This window comes from Rhinopithecus bieti, unplaced genomic scaffold (assembly GCF_001698545.2).
Source record: "Rhinopithecus bieti isolate Rb0 unplaced genomic scaffold, ASM169854v2 scaffold_30687, whole genome shotgun sequence".
NCBI classification, from domain to species: Eukaryota; Metazoa; Chordata; class Mammalia; order Primates; family Cercopithecidae; genus Rhinopithecus; species Rhinopithecus bieti.
In genome coordinates this window covers 1,245,401-1,256,830 of record NW_016813366.1, presented here as the reverse complement: position 1 = coordinate 1,256,830, position 11,430 = coordinate 1,245,401, and the positions used below count along the sequence as shown (strand labels likewise).

Genomic DNA, 11,430 nt, shown 5'->3' with positions numbered 1-11,430 from the left:
AAAAAAAAAAAAAAAAAAAAAAAAGAAACAGAGGAGATATTTTAGGCAGAACAATTTGATAAGAGACATAAATACACAAACAAGTAAGATGCATGTGAGTGACAGGGAGGACAAAATTAATGGCAGCAGCAGTACCATTTGGTTGATCTATAAGTGGAGAAAAAGGTGATGAAATATATTTAATTCATTGAGGCATGATAGACTACATTCCTGAACACAAGAATAGAATAAAGAAGATTATACTCACATCTTTTTCAAAATAATAAGCCACATCAGCTATGTCCACATCATTCTGAGTTTTTTGAGAAGAATTTTGAACCAGATCAATAGTGATAACATTATCCTCATACTGGGGGAAAAAAATTGAATAATACAAATTAATACTAATATAGTCAAAACCATTTGAAAATAACATTATTTGAGAATCAGAATAGTCAGTGTTTGATTTTCTGTAATCTACATGCATCGCTGTTCCTTTCCATTAGTGGATAATTAAGTTGATCATTAATCGAGAAATCTTTGGGAGGTCTCTAAATCTATCAAAGGGAAATAAGACAGCCATGCAACCAATCATAATTACAATGCACAATTTTTCCTAAGAGAATTTTCTTATATTGAAAAGGTTTTTAAATAAGATATGAAAGTATTTTATTTGAATTAGAACTACTTTAAAACTAAAATACTAAAGAAATGCAAGGTAAGGCCAGGCGCGGTGGCTCATGCCTGTAATCCCAGCACTTTGGGAGGCTGAGGCAGGTGGATCACCTGAGGTCAGGAGTTCAAGACCAGCCTGACCAATATGGAGAAACCCCATCTCTACCAAAAAGACAAAATTAGCCAGGCATGGTGGCACATGCCTGTAATCCCAGCTACTAGGGAAGCTGAGGCTGGAGAATCACTTGAACCTGGGAAGTGGAGGTTGTGGTGAGCCGAGACCACGCCATTGCACTCCAGCTGGGGCAACAAGAGCAAAACTCCGTCTCAAAAAAAAAAAAAAAGAAATGCAAAGTAAAATGCAGCATGCATTTACCATGTTGTTTTTAAAGAATAAAAAAAGTATATTCTTTCTAAAGAGTCTTGAATAAATTCATACTGCCTTTTAAAGTTCCATCACACTATTCAAGTTTCTTTTTTTTTTAAACCAGAGTTTAAAGAGTTAAATAAGGGCTAACTGGTTAAGGACCAGTTCCTGAAAGCAGAGAAGATGGGAGCTCCAGTAACATCCTAAAGTAAATATGCACCAAAACCATATTTACCGAAAGTTATTTTGGTGCATATTTACTTTAAGATGTTACTGGAGCTCATCCACTGGGACAGGTTCTCCAAGAAAAGAAAACTCAAATGTTTTAGGGATACTAAGAGATACTACATTTTCTTTAGGAGTAAAACTAGGCTTTTCAAAGGCTATGGAAGGAAAACAACGATAACCGAAAACAACGGGCTGGGCGTTGTAGCTCACACCGGTAATCCCAACACTTTGAGAGGCTGAGGTAGGCAGATCACTTGAGGCCAGGAGTTCGAGACCAGCCTGGCCAACATAGCAAAATCCCATTGACACTAAAAATACAAAAATTAGCTGGGCATGGTGGCGCATGCCTGCAGTCCCAGTTCCTCAGGAGGCTGAGGCACGAGAATTGCTTGAACCTTGGAGGCAGAGGTTACAGTGAGCAGAGATCTTGCCACCACACTCCAGCCTGGGGAACAGAGCAATAGTCTATCTTAAAGAAACAAACAAAAAACAGTAACAGGAAATTCACATTAAGTACCCAAGATCTGAAACTGTTGCTCTAGTAAGTGTATTTAACCACCACTTAAATCACTGGCTGTCCTTATACTCAAAACATACTGTCTCACCAACTACCTGCTAAAGCTCACTTATTAAAAAATCATACCAGAATATTTGTGATAAATTTTGGATCCAGTTGATAACGCGTTTTGATCGCCTCCTCAAGTGCACTGTAAAGAATTTAAAATCTGTATTTAAAAAAAAATGTTTGTACCACACAACAGTAAGAAGCACTACTCTTTAAGCAGATAGCTCATGGTGTAGAATTGCTATTAAAGTTAAAATTTTTCTGCCATTTTGCAACTATCATAATAATAATTGATTCAGGCTAGAATCATCCATTGATATTCAAACTGCTGGGTGCCAGTTTAATTAGAGAAAGAACATTTACTTAATATCCAAGTATCTGCCCATAGATTACTTATGGATTACAAAGGGAGAATGGTAACTTTACAGTGGAAAAACCTGGCAGATACCAGTTTAACCAAAGTTTACATAACTAGTAAGGGACAAGCTGACATCATGCAACTCCTAATCTGAAGTACTACACGGCCGGGCGCGGTGGCTCAAGCCTGTAATCCCAGCACTTTGGGAGGCCGAGACGGGCGATCACGAGGTCAGGAGATCGAGACCATCCTGGCTAACATGGTGAAACCCCGTCTCTACTAAAAATACAAAAAACTAGCCGGGCGAGGTGGCGGGCGCCTGTAGTCCCAGCTACTTGGGAGGCTGAGGCAGGAGAATGGCGTAAACCCAGGAGGCGGAGCTTGCAGTGAGCTGAGATCCGGCCACTGCACTCCAGCCTGGGCGACAGAGCGAGACTCCGTCTCCAAAAAAAAAAAAAAAAAGTACTACAAAGGACACAAGATAGCATAAGTAGCTTTCCTGTCAAAAATGCATAATCTGTTTTTAGTTAAGAGAAAACATCAAGGCCCGGGTGAGGTGGCTCATGCCTGTAATCCCAGCACTTTGAGAGGCTGAGGTGGGTGGATCACCTGAGGTCGGGAGTTCGAGACCAGCCTGACCAACATGGAGAAACCCCGTCTCTACTAAAAATACAAAAAAAATTAGCCAGGCATGGTGGTGCACGCCTGCAATCCCAGCTACTCGGGAGGCTGAGGCAGGAGAATCCCTTGAATCTGGGAGGCAGAGGTTGCGGTGAGCCATGATTGCGCCATTGCACTCCAGCCTGGGCAACTTTATTGGGAAGCTCCAACTCAAAAAACAAAAGAGGAAACATCAGACAAATCACAATTTAAGGGACATTATATATAACGACCTGCCCATGCTCTTCAAAAATAGCAAGTTCATGGAAGACAAAGAAAGGCCAAGAAACTGTTCGATATTAAAAGAGACTAAAGAGTCATGACAACTAAATGTGATACCTGATCTTGGACTGGGTTCTGAATCAGAGGGGAAAAATTACCACAAAGGACAATATTGGGAAAATGGGTACAACGTGATACGACGTTAAATTTCCTGGCCGGGTGCGGTGGCTCACACCTGTAATCCCAGCACTTTAGGAGGCGGAGGTGGGAGGATCACAAGTTCGGGAGTTCGAGACCAGCCTGGCCAATATGGTAAAACCCCATTTCTACTAAAAATACAAAAATTAGCTGGGCGTGGTGGCAGGCGCCTGTAGTCTCAGCTACTTGGGAGGCTGAGGCAGGAGAATCGCTTGAACCCAGGAGGCAAAGGTTGCAGTAAGCTGAGATCACGCCACTGCACGCCAGCCTGGGTGACAGAGCAAAACTCCGTCTAAAAAAAAAAAAAAATTCCAGCCGGGCGCGGTGGCTCAAGCCTGTAATCCCAGCACTTTGGGAGGCCGAGGTGGGTGGATCACAAGGTCAGGAGATCGAGACCATCCTGGCTAACACGGTGAAACCCCGTCTCTACTAAAAATATAAAAAAAAATTAGCCGGGCGTGGTGGCAGGCGCTTGTAGTCTCAGCTACTCGGGAGGCTGAGGCAGGAGAATGGCGTGAACCCGGGAGGTGGAGTTTGCAGTGAGCCGAGATCGCGCCACTGCACTCCAGCCTGGGCGACAGAGCGAGACTCTGCCTCAAAAAAAAAAAAAAAAAAATTCCTAAATTTGATCGTTGTATAGTGGTTTATGTAAGAAAATGCCTTTTGTTCTTAGGAAAAGATACACTAAAGTACTTAGGGATAACGGGGCCTGATATCTACAACTTGCTTTCATGTGCTTCTGGGAAAAATATTTATACATGCATAGATACACTGATATAAAGCACACACACATATTCATCCATCCATACATATATAAAAAGTAAATATGCCAAAATGTTAATTGGTGAATCTGAGTGAAGTGTATTCCTGGAATCTCTGTGCTATTCTTGTAACTCTATTTCAAGTAACTTTGTTTTCAGATATATGAAAAGCATTTAGACTTGGCTTTTCAAATGGTGTAGGATGGAAGATTTGAGCCACCAATTGTGCAAGAATAATATGATGCATTTCATCGCACTTACGTCCGCAAACTTTGAACATCATAAGGTTTTTCTCTTGCTTTGTGTTTTAATTCAATGATGATCCAGCTATAAAGTAAAAAGACAATGTCAGTTGACTATAACTCAGTCTTTTATGCTATAAAGTAAAAAGACAATGTCAGTTGACTATAACTCAGTCTTTTATACTATTTTCCTAATAAGCTAACACTAAAATTCTTGAATTATAAGGACAAAGAGAAAAAAAAATTATGTAGTAGCTATTCCCATAATTTATTCCCTTACACATCCTTCATAAAGGACACATCCAGGAGGGAACACCCTTTCTAATACTGCCCTCTGTTCTCTGGACACAACACAGAAGGTTACATGAAGTCAAGGTTAAGCTGGCAGTGTTGTGCCCTGTTCAACTGAAACGATGAAAAGGCATGAAAGGGCCAGGTGCAGTGGCTCACACCTGTAATCCAGCACTTTGGGAGGTGCAGGTGGGTGGATTGCCTGAGGTCAGGAGTTGGAGACCAGCCTGGCCAACACGGTGAAACCTCGTCTCTACTAAAATACAAAAATTAGTCAGGTGTGGTACAGCTGTAGTCCCAGCTACTCAGGAGGCTAAGGCAGGAGAGTTGCTTTAATCCAGGAGGCTGAGGCTGCAGTGAGCTGAGATTGTGCTGCTGCACTTCAACCTGGGCAACAAGAGTGAAACTCTGTCTCAAAAAAAAAGAAAAGAAAAAAAAAAGAAAGGGCACAAAGAGAAAATTGACAATGAGGCTCCAGAAGACCAAAATAGAAAAACAGAAAGTGCCCACTTTGGTCCTGACATCCTTTCCAGTTTCTAGTGCCTTCCAATGAAGTCTTTTTTTGCTTAAGCTAGCGTGAGTAGGTTTCTGTTCCTTTTCATTAAACAATCCCTAAAGCATATCTCACTTCTAAAGCACTATAAATGAGCAAATACATAGGTTAAATTACATACATTTAATACTAATGCAACTATGAAATACTGAATAATGTTAAGTAAAGATATAAAAGAAAAATTATACCTAGTATGCTACCATTTATGTAAAAATAATAAAACAGATACATAACACATTCATCAACTATCTCTGGAAGGTTATAGAATAATCAATAACATCAATTCTATGGAAGTCCACTGGGTAGCAGTGGGGACTGGAATAAGAAGGAAGCTTTTCACCGGACACTCATATCTTCTGAATTCTAAACCATGAAATCGTATTACATAATCAAAAATAAATTTAATTAAATGAATCTGAACAGCATGAAAACAAGTAGTATAGGCAGCCCCACTCACTAGGTTCTCACTCGCTCAGAGCAGGTTATTTCAGTGTCCTTGTCAGTTCTTCTGACCCCAGCAGTGTTCACACACCAGCACGTGGAGGTGCCGTTGCACTGCTTGGCCTTAAAGAGCCCGCTCTCATCGCAGTCAGGATCGTAAAGGCCATCATTGTTCTGGAGAGCCCCTTCAGGTTTCGCTCTTCTCCCAAGTTTTGAGCCATTCATTTCTGCCTTCATCACCAAACATTTGGCAGCCACTGAAAAAGAAACCTTAATGCCAAACTGAAAAATAACCGATTTCATGATTACAGGAAAAAAAATTAAAGTTCCAGGGTCAAAGATTATTTGAAACTTATCTGTTCCCACACTTACTTTATAACATGATTCAGATTTAAGCCAATAAAACTCTTTCCAACTCAAGGCACATCAATTAAAGAAGTATTAAGTCAAAATAAAGCTTACAGGTAATAAGGATATTTTACTCACGCTTTGAGCAAAGGACAGTATTTTGTGCACCAATTGAAGTACACTGGCATTGACCATTGTCATTCAAAAAGCAATTTACGGCCAGCTTGTAGTTTTCACAGACACATTCTAGAAAATTAAAAAAAAACAAAAAAAACTACTTTAAAATATGGATCTATTAACTCTCATGTCCCAGCTAAGTTATATTGCAATAATAATGCCTTAAAGTTACAAGGACACAAAACCTTAAAAAGTGGTCCTGAATGTTTTATTTTTCAGCTATGGACTACTTCCTAAGTGCCCGGCACTTGTGAACGTTTGCATACTGTATACAGACACATAGTTTAATCTACATGCATTCCTGTTTTGATTTTTTTTTTTTTCTTTTTGAGACAGGGTCTCACTCTGTTGCCCAGGCTGGAATGCGGTGGCACAATCTTGGCTTACTGCAGCCTGGACCTACTGGGCTCAACTGATCCTCCCCCATCTTAGCCTCCTAAGTAGCTGGGACTACAGGCATGCACCACCATGCCTGGCTAATTTTTTACTTCTTGTAGAGTTGGGGTTTTGCCATATTGCCCAGGCTGGTTTTGAACTCCTGGCCTCAAGCAATCCTCCCACCTCAGCCTCCCAAAATGCTGGGATTATAGGCATGAGCCACTGTGCCTGGCCTCCTGTTACAATTTTTTAAAACAAGAACACAGCTCTCTAAACATCATTTATAGCTTTGCCTTTGTGAAACTCTCAGTCTTAGCTCTTTCCTCACTCCTGTCCTGCTAAATAACATCCCTGTTAGTCACTGCCTTTTTTTGTTTTTCTTCTTCAGAAAGATTCTCACTCTGTCGCCCAGACTGGAGTGCAGTGGTATGATCTCAGCTCACTGCAACTTCCATCTTCCAGGATCAAGCGATTCTCCTGCCTTAGCCTCCTGAGTAGCTGGGAATACAGGGGTCTGCAACCACGCCTGCCTAATTTCTGTATTTTTAGTAGAGATGGGGTTTCAGCATAATGGCCAGGCTGATCTCAAACTCCTGACCTCATGATCCGCCTGCCCGGCCTCCCAAAGTGCTGGGGTTATAGGTGTGAGCCACCGCGCCTGGCCTTTTTTTGTATTTTTAGTAGAGATGAGGTTTCACCATGTTGGTCAGGCTGGTCTAGCATTCCTGACCTCAGGTAATCCACCCACCTCAGCCTCCCAAAGTGCTGGGGTTACAGGCGTGAGCCACCACAGCCAGCTGTTACTGACTCTTTTACAAAAAAATCAACAATTCAATTCTAGGATCTGCAAATCCTCACCTTCTCTCGCTCTCCCACCCCATTTTCTTAAATGAGGGATGTTTCCTTTGGGGCTTAACAGAAATATATTCAATCTTTAAACCATTTTATATCTTAGAAAAATTACACTTTCAACTGCAGTTATAGTCATCCCTGTGAGTTTCCTAACTAAATTAAATCCTAGTACCTGATTTGGAGAGTGATACTAAGCAGCCTATTCTGGGCTATTGATGTCAGTTTTTTTTTTTTTTTTTTTTTTTTTTTTTTTTTTGAGACGGAGTCTGGCTCTGTCACCCAGGCTGGAGTGCTGTGGCCGGATCTCAGCTCACTGCAAGCTCCGCCTCCCAGGTTCACGCCATTCTCCTGCCTCCGCCTCCCAAGTAGCTGGGACTACAGGCGCCCGCCTCGTCGCCCGGCTAGTTTTTTGTATTCTTTAGTAGAGACGGGGTTTCACCGTATTAGCCAGGATGGTCTCGATCTCCTGACCTTGTGATCCGCCCGTCTCGGCCTCCCAAAGTGCTGGGATTACAGGCTTGAGCCACCGCGCCCGGCCTGATGTCAGTTTAATAGTTTTGTCCTTAACTACCTCAAAAGTTCATTTAACTGCGAATTGGTAAGACTCTAATTCCTTTTGTCTAGTTAAAAGAGCACAATCATTAAAAACAAAAACTATCTCCTCAGTTCAACTGAAGAGGGAAAAAAAAAGAGCTAGCACGACAAACCAGAGTTTTTATATTGAACCTTCGTATCCCAAGTACCCTAAGTTGACTCCAATGTTTCCCTGTTCAAGTTATAATTGATATGAACCACCTTTAATCTGCCCAACACTAAACTCAATACTGGGGTCACAAAAGGGGAAAATACAGCACTTGTTCTGAAGCGTTTAAATCTTCTGCAGCCCCATCCTGTACTTGCTTAAAACACATTGTTTATTCCTAAGGGGCGTGAAATTTAAATCAGACCAGTCAGGTGCAGACTTTGAGAACAAACCTGTAGTAGCTATGACCACTTTAAAGCAATTTAACATTAAGTATGTAGTCCCAGATTGAAGCCAGAAAAACATGGGTTGACTAAACTGCATTACTTTGAGAGTGTAATTACTGAATTTAGGCCACTCCATTAGTGAAAGTATAAAAGTCCTTCCAGAGAGCTTTGGCAAACGCCACTCCACTTCTAGGCACCAGCTTACAAATAAATCAAGAGATGCCAGACCTGTGGCTCATGCCTGTAATCCCAGCACTTTGGGAGGTCCAAGTCAGAGCATCACTTGAGACCGGGAGATGGAGGCTGCAGTGAGCTGTAAATGTGCCACTGCACTCCAGGCTGAACCACAGGCGGAGACACTGTTTCCAAAAGAAAAAAAAAAAGAGACAGAGAGAGAGAGAGAGAGAGAAACCCGGCCGACTCATGCCTGTAATTCCAGCACTCTGGGAGGCCCAAACCGAGTGATCACTTCAGCCCAGGAGTTCGAGACCAGCTTGGGCGACATAGTTCGAGACCAGCCTGGACGTCTCTACAAATACAAATATTCGGCGGGCACAGTGGCTCACATCTGTAATCCCAGCACTTAGAGAGGGTGGGTGGATCAGCTGAGTTCAGGAGTTCGAGACCAGCCTGGTCAACATGGCGAAACCAGTCTCTACTAAAAATACAAATTAGCCAACCGTTGTGGCGCATGCCTGTAGTCCCAGCTACTTGGGGGACTGAGGCAGGAGAATCGTCTGAACCCAGGAGGCAGAGGTTGCAGTGAGACAAGATCGCGCCGTTGCACTCCAGCCTGGGCAAAGAGCGAAACTCTGTCTCAATAATAATAATACGTAATAATAAATAAACACAAAAATTAGCCAGGCATAAAGGCTGAGGCAGACTGATGGTCTGAGGTCGGGAGGCGGAGTCTACAATGAGTCAAGATCGTGCCCTTGCACTCCAGCCTGGGCGACAGAACAAGGCTGTTTCAAATAAAAAAAATAAAATAGGCCAGGCGCGGTGGCTCAGGCCTGTAATCCCAGCACTTTGGGAGGCCGAGGCGGGCGGATCACGAGCTCAGGAGTTCGAGACTAGCCTGACCAACATGGAGAAATCCCGTTTCTACTAAAACTACAAAAATTAGCAGGGGGTGGTGGCGCGCGCCTATAATCCCAGCTACTCTACTCAGGAGGCTGAGGCAGGAGAATCGCTTGAACCCGGGAGGCGGAGGTTGCAGTGAGCTGAGATCATCAAGCCTAGGTGACAGACCGAGACTCAGTCTCAAAAAATAAAATAAAATAAACAAATAAATAAAAAGAAAGATATACCTAATTATTAATTATGGGATTCTCAAAATTCTGCGATTATAGGTTTTTACTCTTTACGGTTATTGTTATTTCTGCGTTCCCTACAATAAGCTTGGCATTACTCATATGATCCTTAGAAAAGGGAAAACACCCACACGCCCTGTGTAGTCCAGGCCGCCTGCTGCGCGCAGGTGCATAGCGGCCCTGGAGGCCTCCCTGCGGGCACCTGTCCTCGCCTGAGGCCCACATCCGGGGCCCGCTGTCGGTGACAAGGACAAGGGCGGGCCAGCTGGTCCCTGTCGCAGAGACTCCGCCACCGGCTGGGGCTGTTTTGGAACCCCAAGTCCGTCCCGAAAGGAGGAGGTGGGTGAGCCAGGGCGCGAGGCACCGGTTCGGTGGCCGCAGGAAACCCGGACGTGGGCACTCCGTTCGCCACCTGTCCCCCGCCTCCGCCCGGGTCCATTTCCCAATCGAGGCGAGCAAACCTGCAAAGTGAGGCTGCTCCCCCGAACGGCGCGAGTGAGCGCCCCCTCGCCATTTCTACCGCGCGGAGGGCCTGGGCCGGGGCACAGCCGCGCCGTCCGGTCTCCAGGCTGGAAAGCGAGGCCCCTTGATCCCGATTATTCCCGTTTCGGGGGCCGCGCACCGCTGCCCCCCAGCCCAGCCCAACTCCACAACTCTGCTCCAAGTCCGCGCCTCACCTTTCTGAGCTGCGGCAAAACTCGCCGTCGCCGCCGCAAGCAGAAGCCCGAACGCGAGGACCTGCGGGGGCGCCATGCTGCGCGCGCGCCGAGAAGAGGGGCGCAAGAGGGGCCGGGGACTCGCGGGAGGGCGTGCGCCGGGAGTGGGGCGCCAGGAGCCGGCCGGGCAGCGCGAGGCCTGGGGCGCGCGGGTCCGCGTCGGGAGGACAGCGACTAGGAGGTCCCTGGACCGCGTCAAGGGTGCTCACTCGCCGAAGGTCTAGCGCTCTGTGCGCGCGGCGGGGCGGAGCGCAGACCTGCCCGACCTGGCGGCCCCGCCTCTCGCCCCCTTCCCAGGACTGCTCATCTCTGGCCGCCCGTGGTTGGCGATGAGTCACCGCCCCTGAGCGGGGAGTGAGTAGCTCCCCTCCCCCAGCCCCGGCGCGGCCGTTGGGGCGCCGCCCCCTCCACAGGTGTAGGCCAGCGCGCCCCGCCCCGCCCCAGGTGCTTCAGCTCCTTGGCGGCGTTAGGGACCGTTGGTGGCCTCGGAGGAGGTTTGAAGATTCTGTGCTGAGACTTCCTTTTAACCGGAGGAGAGCTACTCTGAAGCCTTGAAGAACGGGGCCTGGGGGAAAGGGTGCGGGGACTGGATAGAGGAAGGTGGAGGCTAAAGGGAATACAAACACAAGCAGAGAACCTTCCAAAACACTGTGAAAAAGACCTTTGAGTTTTTACCTGGCAATTTAATTATACTCCTTTGAAATTAGAAGAAAAAAAAAAGAAAGAAAAGAAAGAAAGAAGAGGAAAGAAGAAATCTCCCTGGCGCTCTTGGGAAGAAAATGAGTGTTTCTTTATAATTACTCTTAATACTTCTTTTCTCGTTTTCATAAGCATTTCTGGCACTTGAAGATGTAAGAAAAGGTGTTCCCAGGCCGGGCGCGGTGGCTCACGCCTGTAATCCCAGCACTTTGGGAGACCGAGGCGGGCGGATCACCTGAGGTTGGAAGTTCGAGACCAGCCTGACCAACATGGAGAACCCCTGTCTCTACTAAAAATACAAAATTAGCCGGACGTGGTGGCACATGTCTGTAATCCCAGCTACTCGGGAGAATAGCTTGAACCTGAGAGGCGGAGGTTGCAGTGAGCAGAGATCATGCCATTACACTTCAGCCTGGGCGACAAGAGCAAGACTCCATC

The 11,430-nt window shown here is 45.4% G+C and overlaps 1 protein-coding gene across 1 annotated transcript in view; it reads right to left on the bottom strand.

Moving 5' to 3' along the window:
- The window catches only part of EPCAM (epithelial cell adhesion molecule), an 18,573-nt gene extending 7,893 nt beyond the window's left edge, over positions 1-10,680 (bottom strand). Inside the window, exons 1-6 of the mRNA XM_017848021.1 lie at positions 10,255-10,680; positions 6,027-6,134; positions 5,557-5,797; positions 4,275-4,340; positions 1,893-1,956; positions 248-349 (exon numbers count right to left, since the gene is read on the bottom strand). Coding sequence (XP_017703510.1) covers positions 248-349; positions 1,893-1,956; positions 4,275-4,340; positions 5,557-5,797; positions 6,027-6,134; positions 10,255-10,330 — 657 coding nt within the window. The 5' untranslated portion in view covers positions 10,331-10,680. The remainder of the gene's footprint in view (positions 1-247; positions 350-1,892; positions 1,957-4,274; positions 4,341-5,556; positions 5,798-6,026; positions 6,135-10,254) is intronic.
- Positions 10,681-11,430: the final 750 nt, after the last annotated feature.